Source organism: Peromyscus eremicus, chromosome 6 (genome assembly GCF_949786415.1).
Source record: "Peromyscus eremicus chromosome 6, PerEre_H2_v1, whole genome shotgun sequence".
Classification (NCBI taxonomy): domain Eukaryota; kingdom Metazoa; phylum Chordata; class Mammalia; order Rodentia; family Cricetidae; genus Peromyscus; species Peromyscus eremicus.
In genome coordinates this window covers 15,048,580-15,071,236 of record NC_081421.1, presented here as the reverse complement: position 1 = coordinate 15,071,236, position 22,657 = coordinate 15,048,580, and the positions used below count along the sequence as shown (strand labels likewise).

General features: G+C 43.3%; 1 protein-coding gene across 1 annotated transcript in view; it reads left to right on the top strand.

Annotated features, from left to right (window-relative positions):
* Positions 1 to 2,960: 2,960 nt before the first annotated feature.
* The window catches only part of LOC131912912 (LHFPL tetraspan subfamily member 6 protein-like), a 71,888-nt gene continuing 52,191 nt past the window's right edge, over positions 2,961 to 22,657 (top strand). Inside the window, exons 1-2 of the mRNA XM_059265209.1 lie at positions 2,961 to 3,123; positions 4,474 to 5,044. Coding sequence (XP_059121192.1) covers positions 4,660 to 5,044 — 385 coding nt within the window. The 5' untranslated portion in view covers positions 2,961 to 3,123; positions 4,474 to 4,659. The remainder of the gene's footprint in view (positions 3,124 to 4,473; positions 5,045 to 22,657) is intronic.

Genomic DNA, 22,657 nt, shown 5'->3' with positions numbered 1-22,657 from the left:
TAAACAGCTGACAATGTGAGGGCGTTGGATCGTGTCTCTGTGGCCTTCCCCATCCTCACGAACACAAGATCATTGCAATGCCAAACATTTCATGCTTTAAGAACATGAGCAAAGACAGCCAGGAAGTGGGGAGAAATGTTCTCCTAAGCATTCTTACTTGAGCAAAGAACAGTTTTCCCAAGTCCTCCTTAGATTCACAGGCTAAAAGGGAGTCAAGCAGCCACTGCTAAATTTAAGGGATCTAGAAAAGCATCTGTTGAACAAGGGACATGGGACCAGGAATTAATATTGAACAGCCAACCGAAAGTGTTGTCACAGAGGCCTGCAGTCTGCCATATGCTTTTACCTTCGTGATCTCATCTCGAGACTCACTGGGACAGCTAGCCAAACGCTCTGCTCTGGAACCTGGAATGGGAGGCACAGCAGCATCTGCTATGTGGGAACTCCTGGCTGTGAAGTTAACTTAAAGATCCTATGAAGATGTAAATCGGATGCAAAGGTTTTTAAAGATATTATAATGCGTGTTCTTGTAAAAGTATCCGTGCCAGCACCTGGAGGGTAATTTGGAAGATTTTATAGTTTGGGAAGATAATTATATGGCGGAATGAAAAGGGAACTAAGAGTTGTGCTAGACCCTGCTCTGAGTGAGATCCTGGAAGGATTCTGAGCCCATCTGTAAAGTCATGCCCTTGAACAAGATTAGATGACTCCTCGCTCCCTTCTCCAAGAGAACCCATAGTACCATCATGCTGACAGTTTGAAGTTCAGAAACATTGACTGTCATTGGTTTCAAGCTCTGTTTTATGAACAAGGTAACAGACTCAGGAAGGCAGGTCATTGTTTGTCTAAAATCTCTCACTTAAATTTGAATATCAGAATGTCAAGTCCCAGGAAAGGCAGCCCACATGATTTCACACATAATTAATATTTCATTCTGATGGGATTTACGGTTTTTTTTTTACTTCATTTCTTATCTTTTTTGTATTAGCCAAACCTCTCTGATAACAGCTACATCACTTAATAGAATGCAAATAATGAGATAACTTTTATAAGTCCATGTTTTAACCATATGCTTTCAAGTAAATCACTTGTTTCTCTGTAAAATAGTAACTACCTTCCTAGCTTTTTCCTCCCTTTTGTTGAGAATTAGATGAAGCTGTCTATTCATAAGCCTAGTGTACGGGCACACAGTAATGAAAGAATCTGCACTTGACATGGTCACTACTGATGCCTCCTGGCAATCCATGTCACTATGTGAAGTTCCTCTAAGCTTGAGAAAGTATCCTAGACAAGTTCTCCAGTAGGTAGAGTGTGAGTGTGTGCGTGTATGTGGGTGGATGGGTGAGTCTGGTTGCCACTGTATAATTTTGTCCACACTGATATCTGCTACCTCCACATTACGTAGATGGGCGATGTGTTATAACCAGGTGGGTGGTGCTTAGCTGGGAGTCAGACCAGTCATATGGCTACCACCCACACTCAGCAACTGGTGATTTGCACAAGAAGAATTGAAACATAAATTAACGAGAGAAAACTCCAACCCAGACCTCTAAACCAGAGATTCATGGGTGAGCTTGAACCATGGGACATTTTGAAACAAGGCTCCCCAGCCTGGGCCCTGTTCACATCTCAAGCTAGATTATTCTGGATGTGGCTCGCGTACTGTATTGAGCAGGATCCCTGGCATTTATGGACTAGCTGCCAGTAACACCTTCCCAGTCATGGGTCGTGGTTACCAAAACCATCTCCAGACTTTGTCAAATGTCTCCTGGGAACTATTCTTTGCCCTTCTCAGGAATTTTGTGAGAAAGCTTAATGTGTATTGCACTGTTTTCCTGGGAGGCTCATTACGTTCATCGTATTCTTACGAAGGATAGGCTTGGAATCACTTAAAACCTTTCAAACAATCACGAAAACAACCCCTGTCTCCAGCTGATGCTACCTAATTAAATGGTGCACTTGAAATTTTATTATGAAATATGCTCTCACTCAATTATTACTTCCAACTACTTGGAAAAGGCACATCACAAAAACTGTATCTGGGAAAGTATGTACTCCAAAAGTTGCCGTTCCCAGATGGTAGCTTCCTAAAATAACTGTCCTCAGTGGAGGCAGGGGTCAGCCAGTCACCTACAGAACAAGGCTGCGGCTTCCAAAGGGTTAAATGCTGATGTCAAGTCCGAACCCGGGCTGTTCCGGAGGAGAAATCAAAAGGAGCTGATTTTCAGAGAGGGAACCCAAAGGTTGTGTAGATTATAAGATTGATCATGGCGGGCGGGGGGGGGGGGTAGGGTAAGAGGAAGGGAAGGAGAGGGAGTGAGAAAGGAGGGTGTAAGAAAGCGCAGAGGGATATGGGGAGAGGAGGAGGGAAGGGAGTGGGGAACACCGGGAAGAGGAATATCTTGAAAGAGGTTCCCAAAGGTGTGCAGCTGTTGGGAGAGGCTGGCTAGAGGACTCGCCCGCCTTCTCTCTGGCTTGTCCCCCCACTGAATCCAGCAGCCTCGCGTGGTGTGCCCAGCCTTCTCATCCCTACGTCCACACCCTTCCATGGTCTCTGTCCTCCGAAGTGATCACTTCTCAAGAGCCCCTTAAAGCTCACAGACATCACTCTACCCCCTCTCTGAGGCTACTTCCCATCCTCGTCTCCTAAGGGCTGCGGGAACACTGCAGCTCCAGACCCCAGTGTTTGACCCAGAAAAGAATACAGGGCTAGGGTGTGGCCTCGGCGCCCCCCGAGGAGCTGCGGAGAAGGCGAGCAACTTTCTCCGTGATTTCCCAGTCTGTCTGCCGCCCCCACTCTCGCGCGTCCAGGGCTGCGCGGCGGGGCCAAGGGGAGGGGACAGCGGAAAGGGGAGGGCGGGGAGGAGGCGGCGCGTGCCTCGCCTGCCAAAGCTGGAGCCGGCGTCCGCGCTGCTCCGGGGCCGTACGGCCACAGCCGGCGGGCTCTCTGAGCGGGTCCTCCTGACCCTCCACCCCGGCTCTCCAGAGTCGTCCCGATCTCTGTCTCGATAGTGGCGAAGGCGAGAAGGACAGTCTTCCGTGCCGCTCTGTCCCCGCCGGGGAAAGACAGCAAGTTGTGCTGCGCCCGGGACCCGCTAGGGACGGTGGCCGCCGCCCGGCCCGGTAAGTAGCGCGCGCCGCGACTCGGGGCCCCCGCACCCGGGTCCCTCCTGACTTCCTGAGCCGCTGGGTTCAGCTGTGGTCGGTGTCGGCCTCCGGGGGGTGCTGCCTTCCCATCCTTATCCGCCCCTTTCTCCGAGCCCGCTGCAAGAACTTCCTTGTGCCGCTTAGCATCCAGAGATCATTGTGTGTGTCCCTGGTGCTCCAGGGTGCGGTGGTTGTGCCAAGCAGTTTGCGGGGGAGCAGGGGGAGGGGGTGCGTGGGGGTCGCGGCTCTGAGTTGATCTGGACTAGGGCACCTCACTCCAGCTGAAGAAGAGGCCCTCCTTCCTCTCGCTCCTCCCAATTTCTGGTCCTTCTCAGACCAACTCAACTCCAGCCTCTGCTCAGAACTGACAAGATTTTTAAAACTGTAGCCAGAGGGAGCTCCCTTTGGGTAGAATCCAGAACTGAGGGCGAGAGAAGTGTTGGAAACAGAGTTTGCTTGTAGGCTCTGAAGCTGGAGTTAGGAAGCAGTTTGCAGATGGAACCCCAGGGTGGGTGTACTTTTGCATTCTTTGTGCGGAGTGTGTCCAGGTATGCAAGTCAACCCACCTCGTGGAACCCTTTGACTTAGCTGATGTTTGACACTGGGTTTTGGAAAAGTGTGAGTGCCCTCCCTAGTTAAGTTAAACACAGGTGAAATGACCAGCAGGTGAAATCACTGACGCCACTGAGTCCCAATAGGAGATGTGAAAATCACAGAGGCTTGCATTTACCCCTGGAAATTTAAGACCTAATGAGTTCTCGGTGTTATTGAGTACTGGGAGTGTGCGGTTCTATTCTAATGCATACACCTGGGTGGTAGATGATGTTAGTTAAATTTACATACTCTGTAATTGTAAGACGTTACCATCATTTTGCTTGGTTGGCGCACCCACCAAGAGATGCAGAGAAATTGCTAGGAACTAAGTGTGAACTTGCAAGCCAAATAAACAAACAGCAGTATGGTTCATTTTATTTTAATGTCCTGAATTATGTCTACTGCTAGTAAAAAAAAAATGCTACATTGCTTTTAATGTGAGTATGTGAAATGAATTCACTGGCTTGGCAAATAGAAGCCATTCATTTCTTTAAGTAAATAGCTGTCAGAGTTAATTTGGGAGCGTTTTACAGGAGATAAAGACATGGGGAAGCTTTGAGCTAGTTTGGCAAAACTTGTACAGAGATGCGTACAGAGTGCATTAATTCTTCCCACTTTTGAAGCATTGAAGGAAGTTTGACGCTTCTTAACTGAAAATTGTGGCACTTCTAGAGACCTATATAGAAGCTAGAGGTACTTAACTTTCACTGTTTCCTGTTGCTGTTTCACCAGGGGCCACCATCATTACTACAAAAGTATGAGAGCCTGATACCCAGTAAGACTGAAGATTGGCTACTGCTAGTAGCTGCATCCTCCTTGAAGAACTGTGCATTACCTGGGAGCTTCTAGCAACCAGCCGCCTTCATTCACACCTTCGGGACAGTCACGTTGGGTCCCCCTTGCATTGCCTGGTGAAAGATGGCACCCAGCCTGACTTGTACTGGGGTGATCTGGGCTTTGCTCTCCTTCCTGTCTGCTGCCACCTCCTGTGTGGGGTTCTTCATGCCTTACTGGCTCTGGGGATCACAACTGGGCAAGCCTGTGTCCTTCGGCACTTTCCGGAGGTGCTCCTATCCTGTGCAAGATGAGAGTCGGCAGATGATGGTGATGGTGGAGGAGTGTGGGCGCTACGCCTCTTTCCAGGGCATCCCCAGTGCAGAATGGAGGATCTGTACCATAGTGACAGGCCTGGGCTGTGGCCTGCTCCTCCTGGTAGCTCTCACTGCCCTGATGGGTTGCTGTGTGTCGGACCTCATCTCCAGGACAGTAGGAAGAGTGGCCGGAGGAATACAGTTTCTGGGAGGTAAGTGACTTTGCTAAACTTGAGTTGGTTCCGTAGAATCTCAAAGCAGTATTGAACATTATGTTTCATTTGTCTGCTGATGCAGTTGTGATTGACACTTGGAATGCATGGAGAAGTAGGTCTGAAATGGCCATGGTAATAGATGGAGTAGAGTCAAAGTTTTTTTACTGGAATTCTTTTACTTGTAAGGGTTCTTCATGCCCATTCATCCTTAGTACACGTACACATACACACACACACACACACACACACACACACACACACACACCCTTGGCCTACTGGGTACCATCTATGTGAGACAAGCATGTATAGGCTGTTTATTATATATGTACTGGGGAGGTGGTTTGCATTTAATAGCCTCTGGCTGCTTTTGTCCAACAGTAGACCCCTGGATTGTCTTTGCCTTGCTAGATACTTGAGGTCATTGGAGGCAAGGATTTCATAGAAAAACGCAGAAGGTGTTTGGTTCAATATCATGATCACGATAAGCATTAAGACTCTTGGTGGTTATAACATTGACCCTTGTTTAATTTTCCACTACATTTCAGAGTAAGTTTCAGCTGAGTTATAATTTCATCTTGTCAACTACGTTTTTCACAGTGTTACAAATACAGTTCTAGGCTGGTTATAGTGAGATCTTAACTTCTCTGGTAACTTTTTCTGTTGGGGAAAGAACAGAACACAGTGTTTAGAGAATGATGTGAGCTGTCCCAAATGGACTGGCTAGTCTCACTAACACCAGACAAAGTCTGAGTTTTTTTTCACTTGGCACTCTTCCAGAAAGTATTGCTTCAATATCTCTGGTCATGTGGTTCTAATTGCGCTTTATATATTTTCCACTGGGCTTTTTCACCTCCATCCTTCAACCTGACTGGCTGAACTTGTCTGATTTACAATATGCCCTGGTGAAATATGACAACCTCCATTGATGGTACAGACTGAGGGGAAACAGGAAGCCTGGAAGACCTGTAAAACTGCATTTGTAACTTCATAACAAAGTAAAAGTCTATTATTCTCACACTTGATATTTTCTTACAGTCTTTGGTGAAGAATCCAGAAGAAGAAAAGGCCTTAAAAAATGACCCTTTTTGTGGTGTCTGGTACAGATTAGAAAAACCCAGTGCCTTATTTCAGATTATTTACTGTAAAACTTTGTAAGTAAGTGTGCTGAAAATGGGTACAGCAAAGCAACTTTGTGTTTCCAGGCAAGACTTAGACTTACATGCAGTCCTTTGTTTTCTTATCTGGCATAAATTGCACTTTGCCTCCTTGTCTGTGCTGGGATCTGCTTTGGGTGCCTGACAATCTCTCCTGCCTGCTTCTCTACTCACCACTGTCTTTAACACATACATTTACACAGAAATATAGTAAAACTTTTAGGAACCATCAGGAGGTTGTCATTGAAAATGGAAATGTAGATACAGTGCTCAGAAACTTGTTGGTGTCACAGATTTTTAGAGCAAAAATAATGTGGAGAATATGGAGAGGAATTTTTTTCTTTGAGGATAAACTGGGCTTGCTGTTGTTTTACTTGGCTCTGGAAAAATGCTTAGGCAGTTTCATTTTTCTCCTCTTATGGTAAATATTACTTTCCATTTTTTTTTTCATTTTGGAACAGAGACTGCTATTATTTCTGGCAGAATAGGAAAATGCTTACAAAGAGAAATCAGCTTTTATTGATTATCTCTAAACGTGTAATGAAGGAAGGCAACAAGAAGGGAATCCGAGACCCTGGAGATTTATCCTTCCCTCGCTAAGCTAAGTATAGATTTTTTTTTTTAATTATATGGAGCCAACTCTTCACTTTATAGACTACCCAAGGGAACAGACAATTGAGAAAGTTATATACATTTTTAAATAATCATGCTTTTCTTTGTATATATGCTTCATGATCCTGTTTGGTAAGAGTTACTGACATTAAATTAGGGATAGATATCATTGATATAGTGGGCCCTCCCTCCCTCCCTCCCTCCCTCCCTCCCTCTTTATCATTTTTCCCGGTGTGTGCTTGTGTTTCTGCATGTGTAGTAAGTGGACATATGTCCCTTTGTAGGTGCATGCAGAGGCCAGAGATGGACATCAGGTGTCCTGCTCTGTCACTTTCCACCTTGTTTCCTTGAGAGTCTCTCACTGGATCTGGAGTTCAGGCAGAAGCCTGCAAGCCAAGCATTCCTCCATCTCTACCCCAGAAGTGTTGGGGTTTCGGTACATGCACAGCCAAGCCTGACTTTGCACATGGGCACTGGGGATTCGAACCCAAGCACTCACGCTTATGCAGCAAGTATTCTTACCCTCTCAACAGTCTCCAACAGTTGGCATTGTCTTATTTCCTATACATGTTTCTTAGGTCAGGCAGAAATAACTCTGGTAGTAAAAACCAAAGAGGTTTATTAAGAACTCTTAACTCTTAAACAGACATGCCCATTACTATAGATAATAGTGAATTTAGAGTTTAAAAAAAATAACTTGGGACATGGAGAGAGATTTTGAAAATCTGTTGCTAGTCATCAACAGCTAATAAGAGAGCAGATGATAAAACAAAGTGCCTTCAGAAGAATTTCTCCAGTTGCTCACTACATAATTGTTTTTCTTTTTATTCACAAAACTTATGTGGTTAGGAGTTTTGTTTTATTTGATTTTTCATAAAGTGGGCGGGTATTTTTAAAGACCAGAAGATGCCTAATGAGTAAGTTCTGAGAGGCTTTAGCTTGGTGTCAGAATGTAATCAGCATTTAGGAGGCTCTGCCGGGAGGCAGATTCTCTTACTAAAAATGAATCGCCCAGAAGGGGTATGTTTAGCTAAAGTGAGGGTTGTTCCAAAAACAACAGGAAGCAGAGGAATGGCATGATACAGAGGCATCTTGCTTACTCCTGCCTGCTGGATCTGGAGTCTGCCCATATGGTGTAACATCGGGCAGTATAACCCCTGCAGTATTTTGGAACAAGGTAAAGGACAGAGTGTCAACCTTGAATTTGAATAATCTTGTGATGGCTGAAGAGAGGTTGACATGACACCTTTCAACCAGTGAAACAACATAAAATGGAGACTTCTGTGTGGAGACCTTCTTCTATCTTAGGAACACTTCAACCAATGAATGCTACTTTCCCTGAAGTAACTTGTGGGTGAGCTTTATTGCTGTTGGCCTTATTAAAAGGCACACTTATATCTTAATTTAAAAATAGTGAGCTTCGAATTTTAGTCTTTCTTGAGTTTTTAAAAAGCCTGTAGGAAGGCTTTGGAACATATAATGTATAATAAAAATATTAGCATGTATGGAGTACCCTTAGGGTAGTCTGTAAAAATAGATGTTTGCCTTCTTTCTTGTCCAGTATAAAATTGTGTCCTCACAAACACTGTAGTTATTAAATACTGAGAGAGAGAGAGAGAGAGAGAGAGAGAGAGAGAGAGAGAGAGAGAGAGAGAGAGAGATATGAATGGTTAGATTGGGAGGGCACTGGAGGAACTAGCTTTCATTAGTGGATGGTTTCCTGGTCTTCAACACATGTACAGAAGTAGATGATCCACTCTTGCTCAACGGTAGGGACCCTCAAAATCTCAGGATCCTACTTTTCATTACAGTCATGGGTCCTGATAACACACGAGGAATAAGATTGAGCTGGGGACATAGACAGTGCTTCGGTATGAGCAGGAAGATTTACAGTCTGATGTGACATTGACAGTGCTTGCCCGAGTCTGCCTGCTCCAAGTTCTAGGTTCCTTACAGGCAGGAATGATGACATCTTAGCTAATCATTCATAAAATCGGTAACACCGAAGTTTATATATTCGTCCCCAGTAAGGTTCTAAATGGCGTGTTTCAGGTAGCCATTGATGTCGGTCTTATGTTTCACTTGAAGAGCTTTTCTGAGCCTTGACCTAGGACTTTCCTCGTTGTTTTGTCCCGTTCCTATGAAGCTTCCAAGCTTCTCAGGGAGGGATTCAGTGCAGCATTCTTTTAGCTCTATGAGAGGCCTCGAGGTATCACCAGTGAGCATATTCCTCATGGAGAATCCAGAGCTCTGCCCCAGGATTCTCATGTTCAGCAGGGCTAGGTGGAGCCCAGGTGGAAAAGGTTGGATGAACTTTCCCAGGGAAGACAGGCCCAGGTGGTGCACAGGACCCTTTTTGAACCACAAGCCAATGCTACCTACTTAAACCCTCATCCTCTGCTCTAGGTCATACTGTATAGGTCACGGTGTAGACTTACACAGGTGCCAATCTTAGATGAAGCCATCAGACTTGTTATTTGGGGATAATAAGATTTGAGGCAAAGAACATCAGGATTGGTGCTATGGAAACAGCCTTGTCAATTCGGATATTGGCTTCTCTTTTAAAATATCCTGATTACCTTAGGTGGTAGTTACCCTACTACATGTGATTATAAAGCAAAGGAGAACTAACTATTATTTTCCATGCTATACTTTGAGAAAGATTTTATTTCAAGTGCTGGGCTTGAGTCCTTCACCTTGGGATCACGTGAGGCAACCTTATATCCTGTTGGTGACCTTCGGGTCTTGGTTTCTTTTCTGTGAAAGTGTACTCAGCCCCACCCCTGCACCATCCCCAGTTTGAGTTACTGTTTTTGTTTTCTTCTTAACATTGCCTCTCTGAAATAAATAATAGTAATGCCAATAATTCTTAAAAATGACAGAACATAGGGTTATCCATGGCCCAGGGCCAGCATATTAGCAGCCCCATGACAATTCTCCCTTCAGTTGCTGAAGTTTCTGACCTGCCTCAGTTCCTCTGTATTTTTTCAGAAGTGGAGAGTCATGTGATTTTTTTCCCCTTAACTCTTCTTGTTACCACCAGTTAATCCATCCACAGCTAGAGACTAGAAAGGCTGGGGTTAATAATGGACTAGTTGCCCTCACTAGTATATAGGCTGCAAACTGGTTCTTCACAGAGTGAATTGACTGAGGAATGTGAACTAATAAGCATTTACTAGAAAAATCTCAAGATAGACAATTGAGATCCTTACATTGTTTCTATAAAGCATCAGAAGATGCATGACGTTTTCATGAAACGTGGAGGCATCATTGTGTGCCATGAACCTTCCAACCTAGACAGAGTGGATTTGTAGGTGTGGGCTAGAATCAGAAAAAATAATTATACTAGTCCAAAAATGTCATTCTTGGTGCCTTTGGAATTGACTTTGTTGCTCTCCAAGTATCATCTTCAAGACAGTCTGAGGAACATTAATTCCTATGTGTACCAAGATGTGTTAACAAGAATAAGCTAATTAGCAGGAGCAAGAAGAGGTCAAGTGGTTAGTTATGACAATAATCAGCTTACAACAGATCTTTACAGATCTCTTGGTGTGCTGAGTCATACAGGCAGTCTTTGTGGAGAATGGACTGGACTATAGTATTAAGTATTCCCTTAAGTCCAACACCATGAAGACAACCATGTTTCAATTTTCATTTCACCTCAGTTAAGCAAGAAACACTCTTCTTATAGATGAGAACACTGAATTTTAGAGTGAGACCAATGATGTCTCCATTTTTTATTGATTAGGTTACAAATACTATCACTATACTATGAAAGTGTTAACAAAACACTACTTTATGGAGCTGGAGAGATGATTCAACAGTTAAGAACACTTGATGCTCTTGCAGAAGACCCGGGCTTGGTTCTCAGCACTCACATTGGGCAGCATACACCCACTTGTAACTCTAGCTCCTGGAGATCCAATTCTCTCTTCTGGCCTCTGAGGTTACCCTTATGCGTGTGTTCATACACACAGACACGTACATATACACATAAAAAAAAACTAAAACAAATTCTTTTTACCAGCTGTTTTAGGTTGTATTTTGAATTCGAAGTTTCTGACCATGACAGGTAGTGGCTCTCTTAGTACAGGTGACACGGTTTAAAGGTTTATTTGTTTTTATTCTGTATGTGTGGGTGTTTTGTCTGTATGCCTCTCGGTGCGTCATATGGGTGCAGTGACTCCAGAGGCTGGAAAAGGCATCGGATCCTCTGGAACTGGAGTTGCAGATGGATGGGAGCTGCCATGTGGGTGCCAGGAACCAAACTAAGGTCCTCTGTAAGACCAACAAGTGCTCTTAAACACTGAGCTGTTTCTTGTGTCCCCAGGTGAATATTTTATTGTCTCTGATGGCTTTTGCTTATGACTCTGGCAGAAACCAGGTAGTTGTATTATACAGCAACTTTTCACAAATATACATTGCAGGTTAGTGGTAATAGTCCTCTTGTTTGTGAAGCCAGTGCCTTCCTGACTGAGCCATTACCCTAGCCCCTCATAGATCTTTAATGTGACTGTCTAATTCTATCTATCTATCTATCTATCTATCTATCTATCTATCTATCTATCTATCTATCCATCCATCCATCCATCCATCCATCCATCTGTGTGACTAGGGGAATATAACTTTCCACTTGCACTCTATCCTGAAAGTTACAATCAATCAGAGAAGACAGACATATACTTCTAATTAAAGTATTAAAAATTGCAAAATGTCATTAGCACATAAATTTTAGAAAGGTAAAGAACAAAGTCAAAATGTTAAAATAAGACCTTATTTTTGGAGTCCAACAAAGAAAGTGCTGGAGAGATCTGTGATAATAATTTGCTGTCTGCTCCAAACTCTGTATAATATGGGCTCTTTGAAAGTTTTTTTTCTTTTTTTTCAGAATGGCAGATGCTAGCCTTGTGTTGAATATTGATGTTAGCATCTGCCGTCAAGATGTCCAAACTCTAGAATCAGAATCTGTGCAAACAAATGTGATGAAAAGGCTAAGAAGCTTCCAGTAGATCTCCCTAAGATCCTTTGCAACCACCCTTTGGGTAGGTGTGAAAAAAGATCAGCCCATGGTATGCTTAGCCAAACTCCGCTTCAGATCCCAAGTTCTTTATTCTGAATATTCAGTACTCCTATGAGAGAGTGGTAGGAGCAGTCGAGGAGCCAAGGTTACACCTTGGGAGCTCTGGAACACTTGACTGCTGGCCAGAGTCTCACTTTGTAAAGTGTTCTTCAGAATCACTGAGGCCATTGAGTATCTATCTTCTCTTCTTCGTGCCTTGTGGAGAAGAACTGTCTCTGTCTTCATGCCCTGATTACCTCATCTCCGCATCCTCCAGTCAGAGTTCTCACCAGATGGTGGTACTCTTGATTGGCCATTCTTCTGAACTGGACTCTGCAGAAGTGTATGAGGCAGAGAGGAAGGGGAAGGGAAGGGGGACGGAGGAGGAGGGGTAGAGGAGTTGACAACCGGTTGTCACTGATGAGGCAATGGTCACTCTGGTTTCAAGTTGAAGTGACACCTAGAAGGACACTGTCATTCATGGAGAGGAAGATGTCTACAGATTTGGACAGCAAGGTTGTCAACTCATTTCTGGACGTTTGTTTGGTTCCAGTTCTGGTAGGAAGGAGTTCAAGGCTGAAGGTCAAGTTGGGAACATTGAACATTGAGCTTATAAGAATGATCAAGATTAGAACATATAGAATTATAGAGGTTTTGAAACTTCATGTAAGAAGACCTTACCCCATTTACTCTCAAAAAGGCGCAGCTTTTTACGTTTCATACTTACTTTTACCGTTTGCCTGCGCTGGCTGAAAGGCAAGCCCCGGCTGCGTCTGACTTAATGGTGGATGTTAAGCTTCCCCTGGAGAGTTCCAGCTGCTTGGCAGTCATTATGTGGTGGTTCAGGACCACAGAGGAGTTTTCACTGTGGGAGTAGTTTTTACTGTCTGGAGTAAAATGCCATGGAAATCAAGGTACAAAAATCTTTTTGCATAGTGTTCGTTAACAAAAAGCTGCCTTGGGGAAGAAGAGTCCAGAAAGGACTGGACACAAAGAAGAAAGGTGACTCTACCTTAACTTTCTGTAGGCGTGTGTGTGTGTGTGTGCGTGTGTGTGTGTGTGTGTGCGTGTGTGTTTGTGAGTGTGTGAGTGTGTGAGTGTGTGCGTGTGTGCGTGTGTGTGCGTGTGCGCGTGTGTGTGAGTGTGTGTGCGCGTGTGCGTGCGCGTGTGTGTGTGTGTGCGCGTGTGTGTGTGCGCGTGTGTATGTGTGTGTGCGCGCGCGCACGCGTGTGTGTGTGGGGGGCTCATGCATAAAGATGATGTTCCATTTTGATCCCCTAGTAGAGAAAAGTCAGTTCATTTATCTCCTCTCCACTGGTGGCTATCCTGAGCCATTTAAAATTCAATTTGGCTACCCATGCCCTCAGTGCTCAGTGGGTTTCATTAAATGACACAGCAGTGACTTCTTCTTCCCTGTGTGGCACCTTTTGATACGCGTTTGACTTTGCTGTAATTTCAGACAATTGTGCTCTGTGTGCAGTGGGCTTACCATGATAATCTTCCAGTCAACTTAGGGTAGACCCAGAGATAGGAGTCTGAGGGAGTTTGAAGACAGTAGAAACTGCACAGAAGAAATGTTCACATCTCTTTCTATGTTTGCTGTTCAGCTTGTTAGGCTCATAGGTTTTGGGTTTTTATTTATTATTTATTATTTATTTTTTTTGCAAATAGTTTTTGTGACATTGCTTACAGCCTAAATGTCGGCTAGTATTTTTCCTCATGTTAGGTATTTCAGAATTTTCATGGAGTTGGATTCTAAATCACAGCCTCCTTGAACTCTTAAGTACAATTAAATATTACTATCTTTTTTCTCGTGTTAGCAGCCCTTAAGGTACTGCTCACTGTTTGTGGGTTCTCGTGGGAACTAAATAGACCCAGGACACGGTCATCAGGCTCGTGTTTCTGGCCCTCCCCTCAGTCCTTCAGTTAGTACTTAAACATACGTACTCATTGAATGTTTTGTGACTTTCAGGTATATATTCTATCAGGCCCCATCAAATAGATTCCCGATCAATGACGTCTATTATTGACAGGCCACTAAATACATGCTGACTGACCACCACTGTGTGCTAGCTGCCTTCCTGATGTTTGAGGGAAAGCAAAGGCCGAGGCTGACTGAGAGGATGGTGTAAGGGAAGAACGTGGATCCGCAGCAGTGGGAAGAGGGAGGGAGGAGAAAGGAAGGAAGGATTGTATCATCATTCGTTGTAAGTTTGCTACTGTTCCACACTGCAGCTCTCCTGCTGGTTTATGAAGTATTAATATTCTTATTAGGTGATTTTTTTAATTAAAGACATAAAAAGCTCCTCTTTTTTGTGTGTACACCTGTGCATATGTGTCTGTGCACGTGTGTGCATGCATGTGGAGGTCAGAGTTGACACTGGTTATCGGGGTTTTTTTTGTTTTTTTTTGAGCTGAGAATCAAACCCAGGGCCTTGCGCTTGCTAGGCAAGCTCTTTATCACTGAGCTAAATCCCCAACCCCTTGGTTATCGTTTTTGATCACTCTCTACTGTATGTATTGAGGTAGATCTCTCGATGAAGTGGCGGTTGTCTTTTTTGTCTTGTCTAGCCAGCTAGCTCGCTTGGGCAAGTCCCTGCCTCTGTCTCCCGTGTACTGGGGTTCTATGGGGTCATCATAGCCTTTTGGCTTTTATGTGGGTACACAGGTTTGCGTGTTAAGCACTTTACCTGCCGAGTTGTCTTCCCAAGTCTGAAAAATCCATTTTTTTTTTAAAGGCAGTGTTTTTGCCCTCCACAGACCACCATTTGAGATGCCTTGTGGGTATCTGTAGATGTTCCCAGTGTCCAGACAATTGTGTTCTGCTCTGTTTTGCTTGTGCTCAGTGTCCATTTTCTCACTTACAGTGTACTTTCTGGTCTTATCCATTTCATCTGAGAGAACTGCTTGTATCTGGGCATAGAACTCGGGGCTTTGTATCTGCTGGGCGGACCTTTTACCTCTGAGCCACACGTATAGCAAGAAACTTTCCCTTTAACTCTGCATCTCTCTTCCAGTACACCCCACATGTATTTTTAGTCCAATAACAACTTGTTTGCATTCTTCAAAATCACCAGAGTCACACTTTTAACATAGCAAGTATATCATGCACTAAATTATTCCCTACATGTTTTCTCACATAATCTTGAGAGGCTGCAGCACCTTTTGCTTTCAACTGTGATGAGTGGAATAGCAGATGCTTATATAATTCAGGGCAGAACTTGGAGAAGTCTGCAAATTCACTGCTTTGGCTGCTAGACTCTTTCCTTCAGGAATGCGCTACTGTTATTCTACGAACAGAAAGCTCCAGCACCGCTGTAGGGTTGGATTGTTACTCTGTCTTCCAGGGTGATGCTTGTCACGGTATGTTCAGGTGTCTGTTGTGATGCCAAGATGAGTGCACAATTCAGGGTTTTGAGAACTTTCATTTCTGATCCTCAGGGGAACTAAAGTGTGTGTGTGTGTGTATTTAAAAATTGTAGCAAGTACAGTGTAAGAGAAAAAAAATAAAAATACTTTGAAATTGATGTTAGAGATGGGTCATGGGAATTCACTGTAAAAATGAGTCATTTTGCTGGCCTGTGGTGGCATATGCCTTTAACACCAGCACACGTGAGGCAGAGGCAGGTGGAGGCAGGTGGATTTCTGTAGTTCAAGGCCAGCCTGGTCTACATAGCGAGTTCCAGGACAGGCAGAGCTGTTGTTACATAGAGAAACCCTGTCTTGAAAAAACAAAAACAAACAAACAAAAAGAGTCATTTGAGACCAGAGACTGAATCCTGGAAATGAAAAGAAATTTTGTCTTGAATATTCTTCATGTGATATGCAAATTATATGTAACTAAATTATGCTGCCATAGTCACGACTTCGATGCCCATTTACTGATAAAGCCGGGTGGCATTGTATATGGTTCCCAGTGTTGTGGCACTGAGTCTGCCTTCTGCCTGGTCTGTCTCCCTGCTTTCTTATTCCTCCCCATCTGTCCTCATGTCTCTGAGAGAATAATGTTGGCTGACCATGGCCCTTCATTCCTCGATTGCCCCGGTAAGACAAAGGCTTCCTGCGATGTGCTTTGGGCCCCATGGATGATGGCTGCAGCCTTGGACTTCTTCTTGTACTTGCAGCTAAACTGGATCCTTTAAAGTTCCCTGTCCTTCTGTCCACATCCTGTCTCCATGCTTTGGAGAGCACTGTTCCTTAACCTTTCATTTCCCTTCTTCACAGAGCCAGCTCTGCTTATCTTTCCAGATGCGCCCCACCCCCACCCCCACCGTGAGCCCTGACTTCTCAGGGGTCACTTCTGCCCAGCTGGTGAGGAGCCCTGCCAGAGCTCACATGGAGTCTATCAGCATGCTTTTCTGGAGGTGATGAGGACACTGTGCCCCACATATGACTGTCACATGCTCCTGCTGCAATCTCAGCAAACTGTGCCTGTTACATTTTTCTACACACTGGATTGCTGATGCCCATAAAAGTATTCAGGGAAACTTTATGTCCAGGTGTTCACTGGAGCAAGAGACACATTGGAGCCGATGACATGCTTGGCTCATGTGTTCTGTATTGCACTGTCGAGGTCCCTCTTTTCTCTGGGTGAGTCACCTGCGTTTGACACACTCATTTCACAAAGGCAGAGTCTGGCATTTTCTCCTTTGCACTCCATGGGCTCTATGCTGAAAAGAAAGCCTTGTTTAGGTGTGAATAGTTCTGATCCACACTGAAGATGGTCTTTTGTCTGGTCTCATTTTGCTTGTATTTCTACCAATAGTCGATGATGTAGTCGGTGGTGTAACTGTTCCTTTGGAAGAGTTCAGGGCCATTGCTTCCTGGTGATACTATCAGGATATCCAGCTGGGCGGGGTGCTTTTGTCTTATTCCAAGACGATTGAAAGGGAAAAAGAAGAGGTTGCCATGTGTGTGTTAAAGGCAGTGGGCGTCTTCAGAAGCCTGCTCTTTACTCCGTCTTTGTGGATGAATATTTTTTTTGTCGGGCTGCCAAGGCATTCTTAGTTCTGTGTTACCCAATGTTTCTATTTGAAAGTATTAGGCAATCCAAGAGTTAGTATTGGCTTGTGGAAGGAAGCTATCAGTTGTTCCTGATCTGCTCAAGTGTCTTCCTATTCCCTGTCCCAGCCATAAGGAGTGATAATGCAATTTCTCTAAGCAAAGTCCTCTAGGAAATACCTCAGATATTGTACTTTTCATTGGGATAAGCTTTAGAAGGTGACCAAAAGAACTTTCCTGAAACTGGGCTACAAGTGACCCTCAAGTGTTTACTGCTCCAGTTTTGCTTGGGGTAACTCCACTGTATCACTCCATATGGGTGGGACAGGGAAGGGCAAGCACTTGGGTAGATCAGGGGAGCAGCTAAGTTGGGCATTTTTGCTAGTTTAGGAATACATCTTTGCTCTGTGTACCCCTTGTTCAAGTTTCACAGGTCATCCTAGCACTTAAATATGATTTTTCACTTTTTCTTTTGTCTGTTGACTCATGGTAGTGACTATGTCCTATGACTATGTCAAACTGAATTTTCCTGTGCCTGTAACACCTCTAATTCACTGAGATTCCATTATTGATTGATTGATTGATTGATATATTGATGAACAAATGCCCTTTTGAAACAGCATGGTGGCCCATGTCTGTGATTTCAGTACTCTGGATGCTGTGGTAGAAGGCTCAGGAGTTGAGGCCAGCCTTTGCCACATGGCCAATTTGTAGGCAGCCTGTGCTAGATAACAGGACAAGAAACAACTACCTTAATTCCATCATTTAACACATAAGAGCAATTAACTAGTGACATTTGTATCTCTCACATAGGACAGGTGACATAATTTGAAGAACAGTCAAACAAACACACAGGCCTCCAAGTTAAAAAATTACTGAGATTTTTTAAAAGGCAATGGAAGAGCCTTAAAAACTAAGAGTGAGTCTGTGTATCTGTCCAGGTTGGACACCATTCTACTCTTCTGTAATGTAGAAAGGAGACTGAGGTTTGAATTAGCATCGTGTGTGTGTGTGTGTGTGTGTGTGTGTGTGTGTGTGTGTGTGTTAGTTACACATTGTGTAAGTGTTATGCAGAGACTAGAGAAAGACATTGGGTATCCTTTTCTGTTGATCTCCATTATTTTATTTCTCTGGATATAGGTTTTTTTTTTTTTTTTTTTTTTTTTTTTTTTTTTTTTTTTTTTACTGGACCTGGAGCTAAGCCTGCAGCCAACAAATCCTGCAAGATTCTTTTCTTATGTCCACTCTCTTTGGTGCTGGGGTTCAGGCAGCATGTGGAGACTTTTTACCTGGTTACTGGAGATCTGAACTCAGATCCTCTTCTTGCACAGCATGCACTCTTACCACAGGCACATCTCACCAGCCCCCATCTTGGGAAATGAGTACACATCATCATTTCATTTCTAGGTAGTGGTAAGAAGGCCTTCACTTACATTCTTACCTGTCATGGCACAAATTGGATCTAATGCTTAATTTACCATCTTTGAAATGTGCCTTGTATCAGCACAAAATTTAAGGCAGTACACCCTACCAATCTAAGCAGCCTGTTCTCATTCACAGCCCTGGTATTTTTTTTTTTTTTTATAGACTTTAGCTGTACTGCACAGGTAAATCATTGACTCAGCTCTAGTCTGTGTGAACTCTGGTAAAATGATTATAAATCAGAGTAGTGGGAAGTGGCTGAGTTCCACGCTAATTTTGGAAACATAAGGAGAAGTCTAAAATGAGATAGTCTCTAGTCCCAAGATCAGGAAAGAGCTCTTCCTGTTGAGGAAATCCCCTGGGGGAGTTTTAGTTTACACAAGAAATTGAATTGTAATAAAGCAGATAGAAGCGATGTCTCCTTCAGGACTCCTTGCGCAGTACATAAACTTGAAAGTAAATGTTGGCTACTCTGTGATCTCCACAGACTTGAGGTAAATAGGATTGCTCGTCTGCCCTGTCACACTGATTATCTTTTGGCCCCTGGAAGTCAATATCAAAATCTGTAACTGTTTTAGTTTGCTTTCCAGTGCTGTGCTAAAATACTGTGACTCAAAAGCAACTTGGGGAGGAAGCATTTTATTAGGTTTGTATGTTCCAGTCGCAGTCTATCATGAAAGGAAGTCAGGGTAGGAACCTGGAGACAAGAACTAAAGCAGAGGCCATGGAGGAGTGCTGCTCACTGGCTTGCTCCTCCTTGCTTGCTTAGCCTGCTTGCTTAAACCACTCAGGACCACCTGCCCCAAGGTAGCACCACCCACAATGGGCTTGACCTTCCCACATAAATCATTAATTTTAAAAAATGGTCCACAGACTTGCCTATAGGCCAGTCTGGTGAAGGCGTTCTCAGTTGAGATTCCTTCTTCCCAGATGACGCTAGCTCGTGTCAAGTTGTCAAAGACAAAAGAAAACAAAAACTGAAGGAGCAGAGGAGGCAAGCCTCCTACACCAGGCTGCCCCCAACAAATGGTGCACATCGCCAGAAGAAAACCCTGCCTCGCAGGAGTGTGAGCCGTTCACCCCCCCAACTGTCCATCATCCTTCCTTGTAGGCATTTGGAGCTTTCTAAGAGCAGATGTTGCCCCAGGGTCTTGCTGCTGCTTATCTTCACGTTAGCTGCTTACCCCATGTCCCTTGCTTCTAAGAGGTAGGTCTTTTGGAATTCAAATCAAACTCAAATCAAACCTGGCCACTTGAAACTCTCTCATTCCCAGTTATGGAGACTTAGTGAATCGGGAAGGTTCTTTGACTAAAGTGGTATCCACCCTATCAGAAGGGGACATAGTCCAAAGAGAAACTGGGCCCTTCCTTTCACCCGTCAGACTACTGTAGTAATGGAACCCAGAGAGTTAAACATTTTCCAGGCATCCCATGCTGAGGAAAGAGAAGGAAATGAAACCCTGATTCCTGCCAGAGGAGCACTTGCCTTCCAGGAAAGCATTCCATACAATTCTGATACACAATCAGATCACCTTGTAAGATATACCAGAACTGAGAGGTCAGTGATAGGCAGGGCCACACCTTGACCAGGGGCACTTACTTATGCATACTTCTTTATTTAAACCTAAACTTCATGTTTAGGTTTATCTAACGTGGACTACCCCAAAAATCAACTTGGGGTGAATCACTGGACCCCTTTATTCAATCCTCTTTCCATTGTAGGCACATTAATCAAATATTTTTTTCTTTTCTTTTTTTTTTTTTTAACTGCGGCTTATGGTCACATACATAGTACAGGCCTGGAAACATCTATGGTTGATAAAAGAAACCATAATAAATGATAGAGGAAGATTATTTCAAACTTAATTTCTTATGTTTTATACATATTCTCCATAAAGTTGCAAAATGATTAACTCTTAGGCTGCAAAATTATTTCCAATATTTCTTTTGTGGGGTAAAATATGACAAAGATATATTGTCATTTTATTTAAACTACAAATATTTTGTGAGTCATATGAAACAAGAGCTTGTAAACTTTTCACTTTTTAAGCTCAGCAGTTTGACCGTCACAACTCTGGTTGCTTAGATGGTGTGCTGGCTCATTGTAACTGTCAATTTGACAAACCCAGAGTTACCCAGAGGAGAGTCTTGATAAGGGATATCTAGATCAGGTTGGTCTGTGGGTGTGTCTGTGGGGGACTGTCTCGATTATGAGTGGATGTGGAAAAACCCAGCCCACTGTTGGTGACACCATTCCCTGATGCTAGGCCCTGAACTGTATAGAGTGAAGCAAACAGATTGATGTTATGTGATTATGTACTTCATTGATTTTTTTTCCCAATATGATGGACTGTAACCAGGAACTGTAAGCTAAACTCTTACTTCCCCAAGTTGTTTTTGTTTGTTTGTTTGATTTTGGGGGGGGGGTGTTCATCAGACTATTTTTATCACAGCAACAAAATTGGAACTAGAACAGAAGGAGATACTCATAAGTATTTATCTATTATGATGATTCTTGACTCCTTAGAATAATTTTATTTGTTCTACATTTTAGTTAAGACTCTCCAAGCATATTCTAACTCTATAAAAATGAATGTAAACCATTTTTTAGGGGTAAGACAGGGGGCTTTAACATCCTGGCTTTCCTGGAACTCACTATTTAGACCAAGGTGACCTTGAAATCAAGAGATCTGCCTGTCTCTGCTCCCGAGTGCGAGATTAAAAGCATGTGTCACCGTGCCTACTCCATAGACCATTATTTTTAAGAATCTATATTAAAAATGCCACATTATGAAAAGCCATGCATAAAATCTTTTTATTGATACTTATATTTAAGTTGTAAAATAACTTATTCCCCCAACTTTATTTCCTTAGCATTTAAGTAAGAACGAATCCCTATTTCCTAATTTCAGTTGTATTAATTAGGAGTAATCATAGTCGACTTTTGAGAAATTAAAATACAGAATTGTATTCAGAATTGTTTACTATATAAACTTAGAAAATTCCACCAACAGCATTATTTATAGCTTGCATTAAGTTTAAAAGACAGATACAATGCATTTAGTTTTAGACCTGCTTTTTAAAGTTTAGACATTTACAGTCATTGAACTGTAATGCTGTGTCTCACCTTTAACATCATTCATTACTATCCTGTTAGTTCTGATCCTCTTGCCCGGAGTCTCTTGACCTTAACGCTTAAGATTCTGTGCCTGGCCTGGGAGGGAGAGATGCTAATGGTCACTAAGTCCCCAGAAATCCTCCCGTACTGGAGAAAGATGGCTTTTCCACCAAACGTTGATGGCTCAGGCTTGCAGGCCAGGTTAAGATGTGTGTATTTGTCTAAGAGCCAAGGCCAGTACATGGGGATGATCCAAGCAAACAGGATGAGGCAGGCAAGTGGGAAGAGCGGAGGAGCCAGCCAGCACATTTTAGATGTGAACACAAGGGAAGTCAGTGGCCAAGCCTACTATCTGTAGAAAATTGGGCAGTGCCATGCTTTGCCAAAGCAGGCATAATGCTTTGAAAAAGCAGAAGAGGCGTATACTTACATTATATTATTTACTAAGTATATAAAACTTGAATCTCAAGATCAGATCTCTGTAGAAGAGTTCTAACTGAGCTTTGCATTGGTTCATTGACACACTTCCTCTAACAAGGCCACACCTCCTAATAGTGCCACTCCCTTTGGGGGCCATTTCTTTTCAAACCACCATAAGCTCTGCTTCCTATATGCATAACTGTAGATTGTTCTGTATCTTACATGCTCTATTCTATATTTTTTGCTCTGTATTTCATTTTAGGTATCTTTTAAGTTCTTCTGTGAAGGCTTTCTATTTTGCTCTCTGGTTGCTTTTTATGTAGGACACAGGCTGAGCTCTAGGACTTTCCTGGCCTGTGCTCTGATACCTTTATACATCTCGTGTCTTTTCCTCCTTGGTTTGATGATTGCATTTATAACCTTATGTATATGATGAGTTGCAAAATTTACTTATACCGACCAAGATCCTCGTCATCAGTTCATTGCTAATAGATCCCTCATGCATGTTAACTCCCCATTGCTGTTTAACTATCATTCAGACAAGTACAAAGGCATGTGTGGGTTAACACTTTGTAGTGTAGAAAAGAAGCCCAATACTGCTGTGGGGCAATTTTGTCCATCTATCTGTAGATACTAAGCCTCTGCTTCATGCCAGGAAGTGAGCTGAGTACTAAATATTTGCAGACGAACAAGGAAAGACTCATGGATTTTGCTCTTACATAGTTTCCTTTTTTTTTTTTTTTTTTAATTAACAATGGAAACCAGGATAGAAAATGGTTTTGGGCTCCACTGAAAGCGACTTCCCAGGTTTCAGGGAGGATGAA